This window comes from Balaenoptera borealis (genome assembly GCF_965194805.1).
Source record: "Balaenoptera borealis genome assembly, chromosome: 11".
Taxonomy (NCBI): Eukaryota; Metazoa; Chordata; class Mammalia; order Artiodactyla; family Balaenopteridae; genus Balaenoptera; species Balaenoptera borealis.
This window is the reverse complement of record NC_138868.1, coordinates 24,712,452-24,736,624: the sequence shown is the minus strand read 5'-3', so window position 1 is coordinate 24,736,624 and position 24,173 is coordinate 24,712,452. Positions and strand designations below refer to the sequence as shown.

The 24,173-nt window shown below is 45.2% G+C and overlaps 1 protein-coding gene and 1 long non-coding RNA gene across 10 annotated transcripts in view; one reads left to right on the top strand and one right to left on the bottom strand.

Moving 5' to 3' along the window:
- Positions 1-22,773, bottom strand: part of LOC309606582 — a 44,637-nt gene extending 21,864 nt beyond the window's left edge. The window contains exons 1-3 of one of the 2 annotated variants that reach the window (XR_014231959.1): positions 16,467-22,773; positions 12,066-12,437; positions 9,289-10,741 (exon numbers count right to left, since the gene is read on the bottom strand). This is a non-coding gene — a long non-coding RNA (uncharacterized lncRNA). Of the gene's footprint in view, positions 1-653; positions 752-9,288; positions 10,742-12,065; positions 12,438-16,466 lie in introns of those variants that run through there. The other variant, XR_014231958.1, reaches the window with a different exon arrangement.
- Positions 10,754-24,173, top strand: part of LOC309606568 (uncharacterized protein) — a 49,209-nt gene continuing 35,789 nt past the window's right edge. For all 8 annotated transcript variants that reach the window (XR_014231931.1, XM_082343899.1, XM_082343898.1 and 5 more), the window contains exon 1: positions 10,754-11,475. Coding sequence is in view for 7 of the 8 variants with exons in the window: in XM_082343898.1 (XP_082200024.1) it covers positions 11,443-11,475 (33 nt within the window). In the remaining variant the exon portion in view is untranslated. The remainder of the gene's footprint in view (positions 11,476-24,173) is intronic.

The window sequence follows — 24,173 nt, the reverse complement described above, 5'->3', positions numbered from 1 at the left end:
ATAAGATTTTATATTTGCAAAGATTCCTTGGTACACTTGCTTCCTTTCCATCCCCACCTCCTACCCCAATGCTCATGATGGTTTCTCATATCCCTTGATGAAAATGCTTGGTTTTGCATTGCACTGGAGATTTGACTGTTATTATGCTTGGTAAGTTACAGAGATAATAGAACCACCTCATGGAGAATGGAGAAAAGAAAAGGAAAATCACGCTTACCTAACAAGCTCAGCATAGTTGCTGTGAGCATTTTAATATAATTCCTTCTAGTCTTCCCTCCACCTCTCTATATATATGGTAAATAAAAAATATATACATGTAAATAATATTCTTTGATGGCCTAATACATGACATATATTAACTTATTAATCCTTACGATAACCCTTCCAGATAAGTACTATCACTACTTCCATTTTAAAAATGAGGAAACAGAAGCACAGAGAGGTTTAGTAGTTTGACCAAGATCACATACCAAGTCAGAGCTGGAATTTGAACCTATGTAGTCAGCTCCCAGTATGTGTTGTGCATTTAACCACTTCTATACCAAATGAACAATTTTACATTCTAGCATGAAGGCTGTCTTAGTCAGTTCAGGCTGTTATAACAAAATGACACAGACTGGAAGGCTTATAATCAGCAGAAATTTATTACTCACAGTTCTGGGGGCTGGAAGTCCCAGATTAAGGTGCCAGCATGGTTAGGTTCTGGTGAGGACCCTCTTCTAGTTGCAGACTGTCGACTTCTCATTGTATCCTCACATGGCAGAAGAAGACGAGTTAGGTTTCTGGAATCTCTTTTATAAGGGCACTAATTCCATTCCTGAGGATCCCACCCTCATGACCTAAGCACCTCCCCAAGTCCCCACCTCCTAATACCATCACCATGGGGGTAAGGATTGTTACATACAAACTTGGAGAGGGAACACTCTTGAAGGAGGTCATCTAGAGGACGTGACTGCTAGTTGACCTGGGCAATAGGAAGCTCTCACCTCCTCCCTGTCCTTGGAATGTACATTTTGCCCACTGTTCCTACACTAAGAGCTGTTTTCAAGGACACAGTCTTGAGAGAGCAATGTGGTGCTGAGACCTTCTGGACAGTATGGTGACTGAACCCCATTAAGGCCTCCATATAAACTTTTAAGATTCTGACAGGTGGGTATGAAGATTCACTGTCTTGCAGCCACCCAAGCCAAGCTGTGTATGTAAGTCCCCTTGCTTATTAAACCTGCCCCCTACCAATCTGAAGTGGTCTGCCTCTTTCTTCCATCTCTCCTTGCCCTTCATTTATGGAGGCCAGTTTCAAATTTCACTCAAGAAACTCCTGAGGTTGTGAACCAACAATCACAAATAGACTATAGCAAAGTCAAAACACTTTTCATGTAAAAACATATTCATAAGTATTCATTTTAATGTCCATCAAGTGACCATATCATAGTTTCCTTAATCATTTCTCCTACTTTGGAAGATTTATGTTGTTTTTAAATTTGCACATTTATAAGCAAGGTGAGATAAATATCTTTGTACACAAAGTCTTTCTGCGGTTAGGATTATTTCCCAGAAGTGTAGATAAAGGTCAAAGGTAAGAACATGTACTTGGCTTTGGATCCCATTACCCAGTGGTTTTCCAAACTGGTCCACTTTATGTCAGTAGCCAGCAACTTCCTGACTCAGCCCTGGATGTTCTGATCCACTGTGAGCTGGATGGTTCCCAGGAATCTCTATTTTTACCAACCCTCCTGGTGATTCTGATGTTGTTCAATTTTGGAAATGTTTGACTTATCCAAGTGTCTTCCTTTTCCATGCAAACGTTCTAGGATTTTGGATGAGTTAACTCTTTGCCACCACCTTCAGGAACAAATCCATGATAGTACCTCCAATTAAATAGAAGTGGTTGCAAACATTAATTCATTCAACAAGTTCAACGAACATATATGGATGTTGATTGAGGTGCCAGACATATAGTAATATACAAGACAAAGTTCCCAATTTCCTGGGGATTACGTTAGAGTATGATTTGGCAGATGGTATATAAGAAAACAAATAAGTTTAAAAAAAAAATAAAAGATGATTTCAGAGAGTGATTTATGTTGTGAAAGTACCAAAATGGAATCCTGTGATAGGGAGTGACGTAGAGGTGCCGGAGGGGTCACTTTACACAGGATGGTCAGAGGTGACACTGTGCAAAGAAGGATGAGTAAGTAGATCTGCCAGAAAGTATTCCAAGCAGAAGAAACTGCAAACTTGGAATGTTTGAGCAGCAGAAGAAAGAAGCCAGCAGGGGTGGAATGTGGCTGGTGAGAGGAAGAGTGGAGAGGAGAGGAGAGGAGAGGGAGGCAAGGACCAGATGATGCAGGGCTGGGAGGCCTTGGCAAGGAATGACTGTGGTTACATTTGGGACATCACTGGGGGGATTGAAGCAGGGGAATGACATGCTGTGATGCACACGCTTAAAAAAAATCACTCCAGTTCCTGTGTGTAGAGGGAGTGGAGAGGGCCAGGGGAGCAACTGAGAGACTTGTTAAGAAGCTCCTGCAATTCCTGGCAAGAGATGATGGCGAGTTGGCCTAGAGTAATGGTAATAGAGATGCAGAGAAGTGAACAGATGACAGCTGTATTTGGAGGTGGAGGGATGGGAACACCCCACAAAAGAGCTTAGTTAAGAGCAAACAGTAAAGGTAACCCCTCAAGGCATGAACTGAAGTAGAGGGTCTTGGATTCTATTCTAGCGCTCTCATCAGCCCACCTTGTGACCTTGAACTAGTCACTTTATCACTCCTAGCCTCCCTTTCCAGGGTTGAAATAAACATGTAAGATCTTTTCTAGTCCCAACATTTTCTTATCGATTTTTTGATGTGATATCCTCTACCTAGTTTACTCAACAAATATTTAGTAAATGCTTACTAAGTGCCAGCACTGTACAGGCATACCGTGTTTTATTGTGCTTCACTTTATTGCACTTTACAGATACTGTGCTTTTTCACCAACTGAAGGTTTGTGGCAACTCTGTGTCAAGCAAGTCTATCAGCACCATTTTTCTAACAGCATTTGATCACTTTGTGTCCCCGTGTCACATTTTGGCAATTCTCACAGTATTTCAAACTTTTTAATTATTATCGTATTTGTTATGGTGATCTGTGATCAGTGATTTTTAATGTTTCTACTATAACTTGCTGAAGGCTCAGATGATGGTTAGCATTTTTTGGAGATGAAGTATTTTTAAATTAAGGTATGTACATTGCTTTCCTTAGACATAATGTTATATTGCACACTTAATAGACCGCAGTATAGTATAAACAGACTTTCACATGCACTGGGAAACCAAAAATTTCATGTGGCTCACTTTGTTGTGATACTTGCTTTATTGCGGTGGTCTGGACCTCAACCTGCAATATCTCTGAGTATTCCTATACTGTGTATTGATGGATCCATCAGATACTCATCTCTTCTGTGGAGCTGACAGCTTCAGAGAAGTGACTGATATTAAACATATAACTATACAAGGGATTATTTAAATAGCTACTGTGATAAGAGCTACTATGGAGAATCACAGGGGATATAGACCTGACTGGAGGTTATAGAAAAGCTTCCCTGAAGAAAGGGTGTTTCGGCTGTGGTGCCTGGTGAGGACATGGTCTGTTTAAGACAAATCAAAACCCTCATAGGCTGTGTGTTGTGAACTTTGACCCTGCAAGCCCAGCCACCTTTAGAGTCAGCTACTTGTAAGACCGAAGTGACTCCAGCCCAGGCCTGCTGCAAGGGGCCACGTGGTCCCGGGGACATTCTCTCCTGAGGTCAGCCAGTTCTAGTTTGATAAAGCCAAACATTTTTCCTAGAATTGAATGTCATCAGGAGGCATATTCTGTGACCTGATGTCATGATACCCCTGAGCGAAGGAGGCATTTGGCAACACACCGGGTACCTTGGTCTCTTTCTCTGCCTCCACAGAGGGCTCTGGGACAGAATGCCAACTGCTGAGCCTCTTGGGGCCAGATTTGGCCTGTCCATTTGGAAAACAGGCACACTCCCCATTTTCAATTTTGAGGATTATATCAAGAATGCGTTTCTCCAGTACAAGATAGAGAAAAGTGTTTCAAGCTGCTCTGGTCTTTCTGAGAGTGCCTGATTACTCTAGGGCTCCAGCCAAGCCCTTCTTCCCACCCAACCATCACACGAAGACACTGAAACAGAACCTTCCCTGGGCATGAGTTTCCAGGATCTTGGGACTGATGTCTGCCTTAGCAGCACGAGCCAGAGAATGATTACATTGTTTTCTTCCTCTTTGGAGGATTCTAGACAAACTCTCACTGTATGTGAGATCACCCACTGGCCGGCTCCAGGGTATTAGCAAGCCTGGCGACACTGCAGATGGAGAAGAAACCCTTTTTCAGAGGCTGGAGAGCCTAAGAGGAGGACAACTGTGGCTCTGTCTCCAGGGCCCTGTCCCAGGGTACCAAGAACAGCCCACAGCCCATAAAGAGTGTGCCCTGTTCACCAACTGGTTTTCTAATCAGGAATGCTGAGAGCACTTTAAAAATCCATCTCTATGGAATATTTCCATAACTCTGACGAAGAGCCCATAGCAAGGCAATGCGGTACGATGACTAGGTGAACAGATTCTGCTGCCAGGTTGCTTGGGTTCAAATTTTAAACCTTGTGACTTCAGACAAATCATCCTCTAAGCTTTACTTTCCATATGTTTATATGGAACTGGTAAAAGCACACCTATCATAGGTTGTTGGTTTTTTAATTGAGATAAAATTGACTTATTATATTAGTTTCAAGGATACCTATCACAGGTTTTTAATTTGAAGAAATAAATGAACCGATGTAGGTAATGGATATGCGCAGGGTCTGAGTTCCATCACTAATGTCATGTTTCCTGTCTTTGCTGTCAGCCGCTGGGGGATGGTCTAGTCGCTAGCTACTGAGCACAGGTGGCCACATAGTCATTGGAAAGGTTTACAGATGGGAAGCAGGACATCTGTCACCAATTCTCCCATTGACCTTGGCCAAGACACCACATCTGAAGAGGAAAAGAATGAAAGAAAAAGGACTCTAAGATTCTAATTAGCACTTTATCATTTTCTAAGAGGGCTCACACTGGTCAATCGGAAGAAGGTAAAAGTTCCAAATTAGTGGCGTGATTTTTTTTTAGGGCTTCCTTTTCCCTTTCAGCATCTTCATCCCACAGGACATTCCCACTATCCCATGCTTCCCCAGGTGCTCCTGGTAGGAGGAGCCCACCTGCCCGTGGCAGAATGTTCTCTACTGAACATTAGCGCTACAGGTGGCTCTGGAGACCATCTGTCCTGGCTTTCTCTTCGCAGGTGAGGAAACCGAGGTCCAAAGCCATGAAGGGATGGACCTACCATCCTACAACTACAGGGCCCAGAGCCCGGACTGGAACCCGCTCTACGTTTGCCACTCCCCCTGCTTCTCCTCTTCCACCCAAGTGCGTTAACAGGGTCACGAGGAAGGAGTGATGCCTGGCTCCTCATGTGAGAAGCCTTGCTGGAAATGCAATAGCCTCCAAAGAGGCCAAAGCACAAGAATCGGGAGGCCTGTCTTGCCTCGAACTGGATGGGCCAAGCTGGATGTGTGTTTTGAGTCAACTACCTAATTCTTCTGCGTCTTTTTGCTCACGTCAACTCCAGTTGCTCGTCAAGCATGGCTTTCCCCTACCTAACCAATCATTATACGAAAAGGCCCTAAGGGAATCGAACCTTGTTTCAGATATGAAGTCGCTCAAAGGGGTTATTCAGCCCCTGACTCCTGAGGGAATCCATTTGAAGCTTTAAGCCCGGTTCCTAGGATATCATACTCAGCTTTGGAGCTTTCTCTTCCAGTGAGTGAACAAAGCCCATTTAGAAACCCAAGACCTACCCCCCGCCAGCCCTTAGGGTCCAGGCCCAGCTCCTGGATTTGTGCAGCCGGGAGAGGAAAACGCCTGCAGCCGGCTTGAATGGGCCCATTATGCACAGCCAATTCCACAGCAGAACACTGTGTCTCTGAGGGCCCAGCAGCAACTGGTCCTACCTGTTTAGAGTCAGTACATTCTGTTTGCTGGAGGGATGAAGGGAGCGCAGCACATACCACCTCTCACCATCATAAAGGCCATTTCGGGTTAAAGATTACCACGTACAGTAGTACTGTAGTCAGACTCTGCACACACCGAGCGCCCTTCCCAGGGAGGCCGGCGGGCAGTGCATAAAGGGGGTCATTGTGTGCGCCGGGTGAGGGAGGGAGAGGCGCCTACCGGTGCCAAGTATGGTCTCATAGCTCATACACGCGGGAGGGGGAGGTTGGGACACTGTGCGCGTATGTTCTCATTTTATAAGACAATCTATTTACATCCACTGTTGACACTGGGGTGCTGTTACTGAAGCTGGAAGTTGTGTCATTCAATAAAATACCCTATCAGACTAACGCGACAGTACAGTACCTCAATGAGATGTCACACACACACACAAAGTTCCCTCCTTTGGCCAGAACTGGCTCTTTTGTAGCCAGAGCCATCCTCCGCCTGCTGGGGGGCCGTGTGGACCTGCCTGCAGACTGACAGCTGGGGGGTGTTTCTTACCAGCTGAATGACTGAAGTTGATGGCTCTCAGGCCCCAACCAGCCTCTGCTGTCTGCCAGAGAGAGAACAAGAATGTTCCCCTCCCGAGGTCTCAATTTACAGGCTTTTCACACTGACAATTAGGCGAGGTTTGCCACCTGCACTCCTCGTTGGAGGTCCCTCCCAAGAGAGTCCTGACATCACCTTGAGTCAGCCCAGCTGTGACTCCACCTGTTTCCACTGCCGCCTCCAGAAAGAGGGGATTGCTTTGGGGCTGGAAGGCTGTAACCTTGGCCAACTTTGTGGGTCAGCAAAACCAGATGGATGATTTGGCAAGATCAAGGAGATCCTCCTCTCCTAGGAAAAAAAAAAATTCCCCAGTGCCTAAAATTCCATCTTCAGTGCACAATTACTTTGTGTCAAACATTGTCCTCTGTTGCAATTCTCACTTCAAATCCAGGGCACTCTGGGAGAATAGGAATAGAAATGTTTAGCATTGAAGTACATTTGTCAGACTGGGAAAGGTAGCGTGAAAATCTTGGGTGTTGGAGGAGGTGGGAGCTGTGCTGAAAACACGGGAAGGGAATCCAAGGAGCTTTGAAACAGGTCGAGTTCCAAGGAGGAATTGAGGCATATAAGGCACAATAAGAATATTTCCTAAGTGGTCAGAGTTACAGATTCTTGTTTCTCCTTCCCCCTTAAAAACCTAAAACAAAAACAAAAACATAGGCTTTCATGCCTATGAATTCATAGTGACTGTAGTGGACACTGTTGTTTGCCCATTCAACAAACAACATTCCCCTTTCTTTTGGGAACCTTTCCTTCTGTACTTTAAGTCCATGTGGTTCAGATGAAACTGATTTCACCACCAGGCTATAAGCATCATCTAGGCCTGGTCCATCAGATCACTGCATCCCACAGGTCCACTGGCCACAGTCACTGTTACATGGATAGGCAGGCATGTAGCGTGAGCTAAGCCAGTCAAGCTCAAACGTAGGGCTTTGGATGAAACTATTGGAAAAGGGGACCCTCCTTTTTGCTGGTGGGGCTAAGCTGATCAAATGTGGGCCTAGACCAGCTAGTGGTCTTCTAATCATGGCATGTAAAGAGCCTGCCTGGGAGTGAAACCAATTCAGAGGAGTACAGAATTAAAACTTTCAGAGAGCCATATTCCTCATGATAGCATTCAAACTCCTAGATCCAACTACACTTGCAGCCAGCATAACCTCAGATGTTTTACTTACATGAGCCAAAACATGTTCCCCTTTTCCTTGAGCCAGTTTGTCTCTGATACAACAGAACAAGTTCTCAGTATTATACTGACTCTATATAATACAGTTCACAATGGTTCATGTCCCCAGCAGCTGGCAGCATTCTTCTCTACCTGATTCTGCCACATTCGAGGGAACCTGGCTCAAACTGGGCCTCAGTGTACCTATCAGCTAACTGGGGATAATAATGGGGCAGATAGAAAGGAGGAAAATAGAATTACTGATATGGAAGAACTTTGCTCTCCTTGGAAGAAATAGACTATAGAAATCCAAAGTCTTATGTTGACAAAGGTAGACCTCACATTTTGGCCGTAGAACTCTGGAGCTTTGCCACTCAAAGTGAGGTCCCTGGACCAGCAGCGGGCAACACCTGGAACTTGTTAGAACTGCAGAACCTCATCTTTACTCCAGACCTACAAATCAGCATCTGCATTTTTTTTTTTAAGTGTAATTTCTTCATTTACATCATTCTTTTTTTTTTTTTTTTTTTAATAAATGTATTTATTTATTTATTTATTTTTGACTGTGTTGGGTCTTCGTTTCTGTGCGAGGGCCTTCTCTAGTTGCGGCAAGTGGGGGCCTCTCACTATCGTGGCCTCTCCCGTTGCGGAGCACAGGCTCCAGACGCGCAGGCTCAGCAACTGTGGCTCACGGGCCCAGCCGCTCCACGGCACGCGGGATCCTCCCAGACCAGGGCTCGAGCCCGTGTCCCCTGCATTAGCAGGCAGACTCTCAACCACTGCGCCACCAGGGAAGCCCAGCATCTGCATTTTTATAAGGGCCTCAAGTGATTTGTGTACACATGAAAGATAGGGAAACACTGTTCACAAGACCCCAGAAGGATAGGGCCCCAAGAACACTTCTGTCTATTTTATATACTGGGGTACCATGCATGATCTCAGTTAAAAGTAGGTTCCCTTGCTGTCAAATAGTTTGAAAATACTTATCACTTCAATCTCCACATTTCACAGGGGGATAAACTAAGGCTGAGAAAGAATGAATGACCTATCTAGGATGAGAATCAGCTGCTCAGTCTGGATGAAAAGTAGGTATTTTGAACTTTGTGACCTTAGGTAAATGTTTCTTAGATATGACACCAAAAGCATGATCCGTTAAAATCTTTTGATAAATTGGACTACGTCCAAATTTAAAACTTCTGCTCTTCAAAAGATACTGTTAAAAAAATAAAAAGACAAGCCATAGTCTGGTAGAAAATGTTTGCAAAACACATATTTGATAAAGGACTTTTATCCTCTCAAACTCAAAAATAAAAAAACAAACAACCCAATAAAAAATGGGGAAAATATTTGCAGATAGTTCACAAAAAAGTTATACAGATGGCAAATGACCACACAAAAAGATGCTCAACATCTTTAGTTATTAGGAAAATGTAAATAAAACCACAATGAGATACCTGTACATAGTTACTATTGGCAAAAACAAAAAACAGACCAAGTGCAGTGAGGAGGATGTGAAACACCTAAAATGTTCATATATTTCTGGCAAGAGCACAAAAATGGAACAGTCACTTTGGAAACAATTTGGTGGTTTCATACAAATGTAAACATCTACTTACCATGTGACCCAGGAGCCCCACCCTTAGGTATTTACCCAAGAGAAATACAAAAAGTGTTATACGTGAATATTTATGGAGGCTTTAGTCACAATACCTAAAACCTGGAAATAACCTAAATATCCTTCCACTGGTAAATGGATAAATAAAATTGTGGTATATCCATAAAACAAATCCTCCTCGGCAATAAAAAAAGGATGAAAAAAAAAAGGAATGTGGTTGAATCTCAAAAGCACTGTACTGAATGAAGCTAGACTCAAAAGGCTACATACTGTATGATCTCACATAACATTCTGAAAAAAAGCAAAACTATAGGCACAAAAATCGGATCAGTGCCTGCCAGGGGCTGAGGTAGGGGGAGGTAGTAGACCATAAGAGGGCTGTATTAGTTTGCTAGGGCTGCTCTAATAAAGTGCCACAAACTGGGTGGCTTAAACGATAGAAATTTATTATCTTACGGTTCTCAGATCCTGAAATCAAAGTGTTGGCAGTGCTGGTTCCTGCTGAGGGCTGTGAGGGAAGGATCTGCTCCAGGCCCCTCTCCTTGACTTGCAGGTGGCCATTTTCATGTTCACATGCTGTCCTGTGTGTGTGTGTGTGTCCAAATTTCCCCTTTTTACAAGGACACCAGTAATATTGTATTAGGGCCCACTCTAATGGACCTCATTTTGATTTGATTTCCTCTGTAAAGACTCTATCTCCAAATAAGGCCATATTCTAAGGTACTGAGGGTTAGGAGTTCACCAGAGGAATTTTGGAGGCACACAATTCAACCCAAAAAAAGGGGCACAAGGAAACTTCTTGGGGCTACAGAACTGTTCTACACCTTAATTGTGGTGGTAGGCCCATATATGTACGCATTTGTCAAAACTCAAAAAACTATACACTAAGAAGGGTGCATTTTACCGCATGTAGTATAATTTCTAAACACTAAAAAATGTAGCACATCTCCTAAATTTTTCATCAAAAGATTATTAATCTTCCCAATCTACTGTGCTCTCCTGACTATACCGTGTGTTCCAGCCATCTGTGAAGGTAAGGGATTGTTTCTCAGAACCCCAAGTAGCTCACAGTTTCACAGAAAGAGCTATTTTTCCACTGTGTGAATTAATCTAAAGTAACATTCCACCAAAGCATGAAGATTCCATCTCATCAAACGGCACATTTAATGAATTGCCCTTCTTGAGGGGGATGAAGTAATGCAAATGGAGTGCCAGCTGGGACAATCTGGTCTGGGACCTGCCGAGGTCAGCTGGAGCTGGGCTCCACTCCCAACAGGTAGAAGCTCCACATTTTGCCCACAAGCCTCTGGTGTCTCACCTGAGGCCGCTCAGAGGACACCTGCAAGAGAGGGAGACAGGAGATCAAAGAGCCTGCCAGCTACACTCAGATACACAGGAAAGAACTCAGGAGGTGACCTCATCTTCATGGGAGGGGAGTGGGTGCGTGGACCTGTTCACACACTTCATCTGAGCTGGGGCGGGCAGGCGGGTTAGATATGTACAGACGTTACTTCACAACGGAGGAAAAATGTTCAAAGGGGCCAGAGATAGCAAACCTTGGAGCCCTCCCCGCCCCCGGTTCCCTGGCAACTTCTCCTGCCCCTCTGCTTTCTTATCTGTCTTATTCTGCCACCGTCTGACTTTGAGCCATCCTGCAGGTCACTGACCGTACCTGCTCAGGCCAAATGGAATTGCTTGACCAGTAGTGGAAGCAGGAAGTCTTTGTTCCTTCCTCTTTTTCCGTGTGTGTGTGTGTGTGTGTGTGTGTGTGTGTGTGCGTGTGTGTACAACCTAAGTCAAGGTATACAGGGATGACTGGAGAAGAGGAACCACGTTTCTGGAAGGATCCAGAACGTGCTACAGCATATGCTGATTCCCCAGCCCCCAGCTTTCAGAAAAGGTGTTTTCTTTGTAGACAGTGCCTTCTGAACATTCCCACTTCATCCGTCTGCAGGGGAGGGTGTGGCAGAGGCTGACTGCAGCCAACAGGGAGCCAATGGGAAAAAAGGGAGCTCAGAGCAAATCTTCTCCAGGGGCTTGATGGGAACATCCCCGAGACATGGCTCAGTGCGGGTAAGGAGCGTGGAGCCCCACGGCAGTGCGTGAGGAGGTGGGGGGCACGGGGGGCTGCTGTTGGCATGTTGGCAGCTGCCAGGCCAGCCTCTGAGGAGTATGACAGCAACGGCTTGTTCTTTCCGGTTACCTGTCAGAAGTGAGTTCACTGTTGTGTTAGCCTTCTCAGCCTTCACATTTTTGTGGACACTCTGTCTAGCTTCTATTTAGTCTGGCCCTGCTGTTTCATCTCTTTGTGTTTTTATTTCAGGTACTTTTTTTTCAATCTCCTAAATTTTACTTTTCCTAATTTTATTTCCTAAACTGAAACCAAAAAGCCTTCCATTTCCATGGCCTTAGTTTTCCTGTCTGTAAAATGGGGCTAGAGGAAGGGTCCTTCTGAAGAGTCAGTTCTGTGTCCAAAGAGCAGGAGATTTGGACTCAGTAAGTCTGGATTTCCAAGGTTTTATCTCCCACACATTTATAAAGACTACAAGAAACTAACACAACATTGTAAAGCAATTATACTCCAATAAAGATGTTAAAAAAAAAAAAGGAAAGAAAGAAAGGAAATCAGCTGAAAAAAAAAAGTCTCTTTGGCAAAGGATTACCTTGAGCTGGTTAGTTTTTGTTTGTTTGTTTATAATTTAAATTTATTTATTTATTTATTATTTATTTTTGGCTGTGTTGGGTCTTCGTTTCTGTGCGAGGGCTTTCTCTAGTTGCGGCAAGCGGGGGCCACTCTTCATCGCGGTGCGTGGGCCTCTCACTATCGCGGCCTCTCTTGTTGCGGAGCACAGGCTCCAGACGCGCAGGCTCAGTAGTTGTGGCTCACGGGCCTAGTTGCTCCGCGGCATGTGGGATCTTCCCAAACCAGGGCTCGAACCCGTGTGCCCTGCATTGGCAGGCAGACTCTCAACCACTGCGCCACCAGGGAAGCCCGAGCTGGTTAGTTTTAAGAAATTGCAGACACAGGAGAAGCTCTGTAAACCAAGCAGAAGTTACCATTTTGTGAAAGACATTTCCAAGTGAACTCTCCATTTGTAAGGGTGTATCCATCCTTCTCTGCACCAGGAAGAGGAGGGTGACTCTAAATCCCTAGAAACTCTTATCATTGGAGAAGGCAACGGCTTTAAGAACTCTGAATAACAACCTTACCCTTGTTTACTTTGCTTTTCCTGGTCACCTCCCGTAATTGACTCCGCCGCCCCAAACATCTTCTTTTGTCTTTAGCTGAAGATGGTATTTAAGGTGATGGCTTGGGCCATTCGGGAGAGTTACTCAGTTTTCCTGGGTACCTCTTACGTATACAGAAGGTATACATGTTATTGTACTTGTGCTTGTTTTTCTCCTGTTAATCTGTCTTTTTATTACAGGGGTGTCTCAGCCAAGAACCTAGAATGGTAAAGAGAAAATTATTCTTTTTCCCCTACATTTTTCTTCCCCCATCTTTTCTTTAATCTCACAACCACCCTGGGAGGCAGGTGCTACAATTATCCCCATTTCACAGGTGAAGCTGAGGCACAAATAGGTTGAGTAACTTGCCCAATTTCCCATGACCAGTTAGTGGTGGAGCCAGTACTCAAATGAGGTCTGTCTGGTCCATCCTATTTCCCAACTATGCTGTAGCACCAAAAAAAGCACTAGGGTGAGGACAGGGGGAAATTGTGTGGCTGATATTAGAGGCATCTTGTAAACTTTACCCACAGGAAAAACAAGAATCTAAGGTAGGGGAACATTCTCAATTTTTTTTTTTTTAAATAATCAAACTTCTCTTCTTTTTTCTGATTATTTATGCTATTAGTCAATAAGTGCAATTCTCTAAATATGCAGATACAAGACAAGTAACTTTTTTTTTTTAACATCTTTATTGGAGTATAATTGCTTTACAATGGTGTGTTAGTTTCTGCTTTATAACAAAGTGAATCAATTATACATATACATATGTTCCCATATCTCTTCCCTCTTGCATCTCCCTTCCTCCCGCCCTCCCTAGACAAGTAACTCTTATGTGAAATTTTGTATATGCACACCCAAATATGTAAAAATATGGAGAATAAAATAAGCTAGTTGATCGCTCATAACCTGTGGTCTATTTTTGAGTAAAAAATAAGTTTGAAAATACTGCCCCTGCTGTGTTTAGCTCTTCACTTTCAAACCCTGATTTAGCACTTTGCATTGCCCCGGGCAAAGAGAAACTCCTTAATAAATTGGTGGCAGAGCTTCTTCCAGCCTCTTTCCCGTCCACCACCAAGAACCTGAGTTATCCACATTCTGGAAAGAAATGAGGCAGAGCCAGCAGAGAGGCCCAAGTTAGCAACGTGCTGGGCTCTGCTGGGCTCACAGATCCATGACGCCAGGGAGCCCTGGGGTGGTGGGTGGGAGATCTGTTACGTAACTGAGCAGTAAGAATCAGGGCCTATCACAGGCAGGGCCCAGCCCAAGATACAAGATGGATAAATCTAGCATCACAGCCTGGCCAGCCTTTCCTTGGAGGTGCCTGTCCACCTCCCTACCAGGCACTCTTCTCACCTCCAGGTACTTTTACTAACTAGCCCGTAAGGCCATCCTCCCTATCAACTAATTTCTGCTAAGATGTTTATCTGTGAATTGGTTTGTTGAACTAGCTACCTGACAGCATTTGAATTTTAATAGAGGATTTCTGCAGACCCCAAAGAATTAATCACCGAATTACAGTCTCTAAGAGGGGAAGGGATTGAGCCATCAGCTAATACAGGGTTACAGATTCGCATGTCTCCAGGGGAGGCAGTAAATGCAGATGTCGGAAGCAGGCACAGGACAGTAGGGAGTGGTGGAAGATTGTGGCAGAATGGAGAGTCATGTCCTATCTAAGGGCTTTCAAATTCCAGCTCTTTTTTTTTTTTTAACACATTGTTTACTTTATTTATTTATTTTTGGCTGTGTTGGGTCTTCGTTTCTGTGCGAGGGCTTTCTCTAGTTGTGGCAAGCGGGGGCCACTCTTCATCGCGGTGCGCGGGCCTCTCACTATCGCGACCTCTCTTGTTGCGGAGCACAGGTTCCAGACGCGCAGGCTCAGTAATTGTGGCTCACGGGCCTAGTTGCTCCGTGGCATGTGGGATCTTCCCAGACCAGGGCTCGAACCCGTGTACCCTGCATTGGCAGGCAGATTCTCAACCACTGAGCCACCAGGGAAGCCCCAAATTCCAGCTCTTAAAAACATTCTTCAGGCAAAATACAGAAATAAAAACAAAGCAAAACAAAAACACCTATACCCTAAATGCAACGTGGTATTCTTGCTTCGATCCTAAGACAGCAAAAGGACGTTCGTGGAAAAACCAGTTACATGCAAATAAAGTCTGTAGTTTAGATAATAATGCATCAATGTTAATTTCTTAAATGTACCATAATTGTGTAAGATGTTAATGTTAGAGGGAGTTGGATATTGGTTTATAAACCTAAAATTTATAAACCTAAAATTTATTTATAGGTTTAAATTTATATAAATTTATAAATAAATTTATTTATTTATAAATTTTATTTATAAATAAATTTTAAAAATTTATTTATTTATAGTTTATAAACCTCAAATTATTCCAAAGTGATAAGTTTATTAAAAAAACAAAACAGCTACATCCATAGGGTGAGATCTTTGATAACAGAAGGTATGAGGGTTACTGTGTCTATGAGCTTTATATATACTAATCCACTTAATCCTCATGACCATTCTATCAGGTATATAGAAGTGCTTGCCTCCTTTTCTCAATGGGGAAACTAAGGCACAGACAAGTTACGTATCTTGCCCAAGGTCACACAGTTAGAAACCAGGCTTCTAATCCAAATGCACAGTATTTATTCCTACACCAGCTCACCTGTGGGATGTAACACATGTTTATCAGGAAGTCAACTTGTAACTAGGAGGCAGGGTGGGAACTACAGTGAGATGAGTGAGACACCTCCTTGGGTGCAAACTTTAAGAGGCACTACCACCTCACACCCACCTCACATCATTAGGATGGGTACTAGCAAGAGAAAAGGAAGGGAAAGGAAGGCAAGGGAAGGCAAGGCAAGGCAAGGCAAGGGAAGGGAAAAATTGTTGGCAAGGATGAGGAGAAATTGGAACCCTTGTGCACTGTTGATGGGAAGGTAAAATGGTGCAGCCGCTAAAAGGTGGAAGCAACCCAAGTGTCCATGGATGGATGAATGGATAAGCAAAATGTGGTGTATACATGCAATGGAATATTGCTCAGCCCTAAAAAGGATGGAAGTTCTTATACATGCTACAATACGGATGAAGCTTGAGGACATTATGTTAAGTGAAATAATCCAGTCACAAAAAGGCAAGTGTTGTATGATTCCACTTATATGACGCACCTAGAGTTGCAAATGTATAGAGATGGAAAGTAGAATGGTGGTTGCCAGGGGCCGGGGGAGGAGGGAAGGGGGAGTTACCGTTTAATGGCTATAGTGTTTCAGTTTGGGAAGATGAATGGTGGTGATAGTTCCACAACAATGTGAATGTACTTAATACCACTGTACTGCACACTTAAAAATAGTTAGGGTGGTAAATTTTATGTTAGGTGTGTTTCACCACAATTAGATATAAAATAGAGTAAAATAAAATAAAAATTTAAGGGGCCCTAAAATTTTCAGTCATCAAGATAAATAATATTCGAATGCAATATTTTTTTAAAATCCAAATTAATGGGAAAAAATCCACAAGGAAAAAAATACCAAAATTTTAAATAAAGACAGGATCAGGGACAGTGTCGTATCAAATTATATTGGAGTCTGAGGCAAGAGGGAAAATGGCAACACTGGTCCTGAAGGACACACCCCCTTGAGAGCATATGGGAATTTTAGGGCTGATGGGGCATGGGGTATATACTGAAAAAGCTCCCCACATGATCCTGATATTCAGCATTCCCTGCCGGCCCCCCTCCACCCCCCGTCGCCTGTCGCCACAGGAAAAAAGAAAAATTTCAGCACGGACTGGCAGAAAAAGAGATCCAAAGTGGTTAACTTTCACTTACTGGAGGTCCTCGCTGGTTAGCAAATGAGCTCGTGGTGGAATGTCTGGGAGCTCAGTAGCCCGAGAAGGAGGCATCTGGGGGCTGGATGCCCTGGTGCCCCATTCCAGCTCAGCTCTGCCTTGGGGACCCTGTGACCCAGGCTTTGAGGTGCTCGTTAGGACACCAAGCCTACACATGTGCGGCCAGATCTTTTGGACATGTCGTTATCCACCAGCTCCGGGCTGATTTTAAAATGTGTTTCAGACCTCACCACCCAGCGCCCTGCTACCCTTTGCCAACTCCCTTGGGATTTACAGACGGGGAGGCAGCAGCAGGACAAGTTTCTGCAGCAACACCTGGGGTTTAGGTACCGCCATTAGCAATGCAAATGCCGGGGAGTGTCAGCTGATTTATTAAATGGAGCCCTTGGCACGTCCTCTTGCCCCAGTTGGGTTCATCTGTCATCCCCTCATCCGCCCTGCGAGCCGGGTGCATGCGCTACATGTACTAACCCAGCTCAATTAATATTGTCTCAGTGCTCCGGATTTATGGAGGCTTATTTCTTTTTTCTTTTCTTTCTTTTAATTTATATATTTATTTTTGGCTGCTTTGGGTCTTCGTTGCTGCGCGTGGGCTTTCTCCAGTTGCGGCGAGCGGGGGCTACTCTTCGTTGCGGTGTGCGGGCTTCCCATTGCGGTGGCTTCTCTTGTTGCGGAGCACGGGCTCTGGGCGCACGGGCTTCAGTAGTTGTGGTGCGTGGGCTCAGTAATTGTGGCTCATGGGCTCAGTTGTTCTGCAGCATGTGGGATCTTCCCGGACCAGGGCTCGAACCCGTGTCCCCTGCATTGGCAGGCGGATTCTTAACCACTGAGCCACCAGGGAAGCCCGAGGCTTATTTGAATCCCGGTGATTAGAGTCATGAGATCCTGTCAGTAGCCTTGCAGGCCCGCACACTCTCTCTCTCTCTCTGCGATTTTCTGTTTTCTTTACCAGGGAGCAGACAACTCATTTCTTTCTTTCTCAGCCTGCAGGGCCTGGCCCTGTCAGCCAGCACCTCCAGCCACACTGCTTTCTCACCCTGGGGTCCCTGCAGATGTGGCTCCTCCCATCTGACATACCTTTCCCCTTCCTGCCCTTCTCCCTTCCCCAAACACCTCAACTATTCTGGTTGTTCAGCGGTTCTCAACTGGGAGCCATCTTGCCTTCCCAGGGACATTTGGCAACGTCCAGAGACACTGCGACTGTCATAGATGAGGCGTTGGGGGCGGTGCTACTAACGTCTGGTGAGCAGAGGTCTAGGCTGCTGCTAAAGGTTGTACAGTGCCCAGGACACCCCCGGCCCCCTCCAAGCAAGAATTATCTGGCCCCCAATGTCAATAGTCCCGAGGTCGAGAAACACTGGCCCAACTAACCAGATCCATCAATCGCAGCTCAAGCATCACCTCCTCCGACGGGGAAGACATGTCTGACCAGACTTCCCTGCCATCCTCACCCCACCCCCACCCCAAATGCACACCAGACTCTGCCATTTTCAGGGCATGCCCCTACTTTCCTTTAGAGTACTTACCATAATTTGTCAATATATTTTTGTGCTTTTGTTTGATTAATGTCTACTCCCAGGCTCAAGCTGCACAAGCTCAGTGCCCTTGTCTATGTTCACGCACCTCTGCATCCCTCTGCAGAGCAGGTTGCTTGATACATGGTAGGTTCTATGGGATTTACTGGATGAACCAATGGATCCATACTCCTTCTGTATTCCCTGTGAAGGACCCTCCAGGTTCAAGGCAGTCCTTAGGACCTGCTGGACTGAAATAGCTGAGAAAGGGCTCAGCCTCTGTGTAACACTGGTTGCCGACAATGAGGGGTGAACAGATGCTGATTAAGCCCCTCCCCCTTCCTGACCCTTCCATCCTCTCCTTTGCCCTCTCCTCCTCTTCTTCCTCTGCCGCTTTCCCTCCCAATAAGCAAATATTTATTGAGCATCTACTGAATATCAGGAACTATTAGGTGTTAAGTATACAACGATGAACAAGACAGACACAGAACTTGACTTCATTGATCGTTAGTCTTTTGAGAAGACAGTCGTTAAACAAGTTTACACAAGTGTGATGAATGTCCCAAAGGAGAAGGAAATCGGGCCATGAGTGTCCATGCCAGGAGAATCTGAACTGGGTGGGAAGGAGCAGGCAAGGACTCCCTTTTTTTCTTCCTCCTCCTCACAATCCTCCTCCCAGACCTCTGTTTCTATCCCTGGGCTGGGATTAATGTGAATAATGTGTTAAATTATAAGCCTCAGGAATTATCTCTAAAGCTTGTAGGCACAGCCCAAGGGTGCACAAGACAACTGCTGGGTGTAAATGGAAAATGTTACAGCTTTTTATATTTATTTTCACCTCACCCTTGTTTGAGTTTTAATTTGGAGGTCTATTTGATTGGGTCTCTGGAAACAGACTCTGAAATATAAAGCTGCGTGCAGGTTTATTGGGGAGTGGTCTCAGGTGATACACCTGTGATGAAGTGAGGAAGGCAGGACTGGGCAGAGGGGGCAGCTGACCTGAATGCCCGTGTGACAGAGGCCTCAGCCATCGTACAGGGAGCTCTGGAGCTGGGATGGCCCTCAGAGCAGTCCTGAGTTAAGGCAAAGGAGTTGGGCTTTTGCACCCCCATCAGTCACTGGCTGCAGGCCACACCCTGGGAGATCATGAGCTTGGATGAGCAGTTTCTTTCAGCTCCCAGGGCGGTTTCCAGTGAGGACTGCATCTGTGAGGCTTTAGCAACTGACCTTCCCACTTCTAGGAGACGGAGTCATCAGCTCTAAAGAGGGGATCTGGGCAGATCACCACAGTACCCACCACAAGAATCTAATCACAGAGCCATACGTGTGAATTGCACACAGACAGACACGCACACAGAGAGACACACGTACACTCATGCTTTGGGGATTGTGTGCCCCCAAATTGTGTGTTATGCTGATAGGTTCATGCCACTCAGAAAGTCTGAAGACCACCAGTTTAGAGTAGGGGTACCCAATTGATAAACTGCCCCCTTTTTATCCGTTTACCCCCGCACTTCCATTTCTATCATGGGTCCTATGTTTCAGAAAATCTCCTCCCAAACTGCTGTGCTAAGTAATGAGTTTGCTTCTCCATTTTGAAATTAATCATAAATGGAAACAACACTGGGTGATAGAAACCAAGAGAGGCAACACCAAAAGCAACCTGATTTGGACTCTGATATGATTAAATTTTAGCTACTACAGTGGTTAAGAGTCTGGGTTTGGAGCCTGGCTATCTGGGTTCACATACCAGTTCTACTACTTACCCTGTGAACTTGAGTGAGTTAAGTTGCCTCATTCCTGCTTCTTTATCTACGAAACAAGAATAACATAACACTTACTTCATGGGATTATTGTGAGGATTAAATGAACTAATGCATTCAAAGTGCTTAAGACAAAGTCTGAGACATAGTAAACCCTCAACAGATGTTAATATCATGAACCTGCATGGTTTTATTTCCCAGGGAAATGGAGGATTTTGGCTTTTGAAACTATTGAGGAGGGCCTTGTATCAGTTAAGATTAGGCTCAACAGTGAGTGACAAAGAACCCAAAGTAAGAGGTAGAAGTTTATTTCCCTTTCATGGTATGCATTGTCACCTAGTATGGCAACTCCATGGTTTTCAGAGACCAAGAATTTTTCCAGCTTGTTGCTCCTTTATCTTCAGCGTGAAAATCCTACCTCATAGTCTGGTATGGCTGCTCCAGCCCCAACCATCACGTCTACATTCCAAACCAATTGGAAGGAGGAGGGCACATCCCCTACCTTTAAGAACATTTCATGGAAGTTGCACACTGGCTTCTGCACCTATCCTGTGGGCCAGAACTTAGTCTCACAGCCAGCCTTAGATGCAAGGGAGGCTGGGAAATGTAGTCTTTGTTCTGGGTAGCTGCATGCTCAGGTAAAATGTGGAGAGTGGTCTTCTGCTTAGGAAGAAGGAAAGAATGGATATCAGAGAACAAATAGCAGTCTCTGCCAAATGTCCCGACTTTGCTCTCAACATTGGAAGGGCAGGAAGGCACAGCCCATTACCTGCAATATTTCACTGATGACTAACAGTGAATCCAGGACACAGAGCTGTTCTTTCCTTTGGTCTGAAGCTGACAGCTGTGATCCCTCAGAGCCCAGGAATGGATTCTGCCTGAGCCACCAGTTGAAGGGCTTCTCCTCTCCTTGCCCTGCAGGGAAACTCTGTCTTTTGGGGACCTCTCTAATCACATACCGCCCCCCACCCAGGGGCCCTGGACCCCTAAATCCGTCTGCTCTCTTCCTCCTCCCACCTTTTCCCTTCTTTGGCCTGTAAGCTGGTTTTCAGTGTTGTGGTTGTTCTCCCAGGCTGGGGGTGGAGAGGCCTTAGGACGGGGATGAGGCAAACCTGACCATGGGGGCTGTCTCCTACAGCCCCTCCTGTTGTTATTCAGGGTGGTCTCAGTCTCTTCTCTACCTTGAGGTCCTTTTGACAAAAGTCCCCTCTCGTTAGCATGCCTTGATGTGCACCTGCCCCAGGAGGAGGTGGTGGGGTGTTCCCAGCTGTGTCCTGGAACAGGTTCCCCACACCCCCTTTCAGGGACCACTGAGGACTCCAGCTGAGAGCTGAGTATATGGTGCTAGCATGGCCCAAGTTACCCAAGAAACCCCCAGAGGGCAGTAAACTTTATTCCTTATCAAGGCCCAGGCAAGTCCCTGGTCCTGCCAAACTTTGCATGACCTTTTCCAATAATTTATTACTACAGGGAACTAATTGTTACTGGGTATCCACTATGTGCCAGGAACTGTGCCAGGGACTGAAATCAGTTCATTGAATCCTTACAACAGTTCTCTGAGATGGAGGATTTTAACTCCACTCACAAATGAGGAAACCAAAGCTCAGAGAGGTTGAGTAACTCACCTAAGGCTATTTATAGGTCTCGAAAGTGGTGGGGTCAGGACTAGAACTCTGGTCTGATTCCAGACTATGTTCTTCAGTCCAGTAAGACTTGCCTGTTACTTAAATGCATTTGATTAGTCAGTGGTGTGGGGTGTGGAGAATCAACTAAATTAATGCAACGTATATTTACTGAGCTACTCCTAAGCGCCAGGCATTGGGGAGACAAAGAAGAATAAGACACAGCGGGAATTCCCTGGCGGTTCAGTGGTTAGGACTCCACGCTTTCACTGCCGAGGGGCCGGGTTCGATCCCTGGTCTGGGAACTAAGATCCCACAAGCCACGTGGCACGGCCAGAAAAAAAAAAAAAAAAAGAGACACAGCCCCTCAAGGAATGTCAGCTTAGCCAGGGAGACAGTCATAGATACAGATTATTTGGAGTCAGTTTATTAAGGGCAAAACTATAGCACAGGTTATTATGGATACCTCATCGCGTAATCCATAGCTGGCTGGGTATTTAAGGGGTAGGGGTGGTAGGAATCATGGAAGGCTGCCTGGAGGACGTAATCTCTGAGTTGAGTCTTAAAGGGTGAATTTGATGTAGCCAGGTTAAGAGCGGAAAGGTCAGGCAGAGGGCACAACACAGGCAAAGGTCAGGAGGGAGGGCCAACATAACATTCCAGGCACATGCCCTGTAGGTATTGGCGCCTGTGTGGCATTCTACCACATACTCAGGAAACATTGTTCACCAAATAAATCCATTTTCCTCCTACAGTGCCTGAAGAAAACCTTTCCAATCACTCAGTTGATTTGTCGGTCACGTTCTTCTTGAATTTTTCACCTGTTGGCCAGCCTCCTACTTCCACCTCCTCCCCCCACTCCCTAGTTCCTTATGGAAAGTGTTCTTTTTCACCAGCAGACATTTTTTGTCTGGTTCCTGGGACTCTGTTTTGCTTGCGTTCACTGGAAGCCGAATAGATAGTGTACCGCTTGGGGTTCTGCCGAGATGTTGGGTGAATGAAAGCTTCCACCTTAGGTGAGCAAGGTTTTCGCAGGGACTTTGACTGACTTAAGAAAGACGGGGGCTTCCCTGGTGGCGCAGTGGTTAGGAATCCGCCTGCCAATGCAGGGAACACGGGTTCGTGCCCCGGTCCGGGAAGATCCCACATGCCGCGGAGCGGCTAGGCCTGTGAGCCACAACTACTGAGCCTGCGCGTCTGGAGCCTGTGCTCCGCAACAAGAGAGGCCACAACGGTGAGAGGCCCGCGCACCGCGATGAAGAGTGGCCCCCGCTTGCCACGACTAGAGAAAGCCCTCGCACAGAAACGAAGACCCAACACAGCCAAAAATAAATAAATAAATAAATTTATTAAAAAAAAAAAAATGGTGGCAAAATACACATAACATAAAATTTACCGTCTTAACCGTTTAAAAAAAAAAGAAAGACGGAGCCCATCTGCTTCCTCCATCCTTCTCAAACGTGGTCTCCAGGGAGCTCTGGCGTCCGCTCACCTCATTAAGAGAGCTTTGTCTTCTATTGGTTCCCAGATTTCAGTTGCCAGGACACCTGAGGGAGAGATGGTTGTCTGGGTCTTCAGTTCCTCCAGCTTCATGTTGCTATGGTTTCTCTGAGCCTCCATGGGGGGTCCCAACCTCTCTACATCCCCTTCTCAACTTACTCCAGGTTCCTTCTTACCTCTTCCCACCTGTGCCATCCCCACACACGTTGTAACCTATATTCAGAAAATTATATCTTACAGGCTTCAGTCAGAAGCAGGAATTTCCAAGGGTGGGATTTTACTGCCAGAGTTCTGGGTGATCTTTCCAGGCATTTCCTGGGCTGGTGGCCTCTTCAGACACCCCTGAAATCACAGAAGCCTGTCAAGAAGGTATATAAAGTCAGGAACACAGGCTCTGCCCTAGCACAAACCTGAGTTCAAACCTGTGCTCTGCTATATCATAGCTGGGTATCCTTGAGCAAGTGACTGAAACTCTCTAAGCTTCTGTATTCTTGTCTGGAAAGTGGGGATGATAAGAGTTCCACTTCAGTGACTTACAGGTGGATGAGGTGAGACCATGTATGTAAAGCACTTGACATGGAAACTATTATTATAGCACCTCTTGCCAGCTTGTAGACGGCTCGCACTCATATATTGATTCATTTAGCAAACGCTGAATGCCTAACTGTGCATCAGGTGCTGTACTAGGCCCTGAGAACATAGGCGTGAACACAATAAAATGACCATTGATTGTGACCATATGATCACAATGGATGAAGACACTGGGAACAGGCTTCTGTGCCTCTGTGGCTAAATTGCTTGTAAGAGTGAATGCCCCTGCTCTGTGCATAAGCACATAAGAGAAAGTCTGCCCATCGGTGACTCTCCCAGTCTGACCTGGCTTCCTCCTGAGAGTTTCTACTGCCTTTTCTTTAATAGATTCTTGGATACATGAAAAGCATCCTAAATAAGTTCAGTTACATAGAACCATTGGTTCATGTGTTCTTAGATGTCTCACAAAACACGCTCCTTGGAGCTCAGGAAAACGCAGGACTGTCATTTAGGTAGAAGAATCTCTGATCTAACTGAATGCGTGTTCACCTGGCATAATTATAATAAATACATTTAAAAATTATTCTTACATTTTGTGATTATAAAACCATACATGCTCATGGTAGAATGGTTGAAAAATACAGAAGATAATACAGAAAAATGTGTAAATGATTTATACTAACAGTTAGTGGTTTAGTGTAATATTCTCAAAGTGTGGTCCAAAGACCCTCTGGGGGCCCCTGAGATTCTTTTAGGA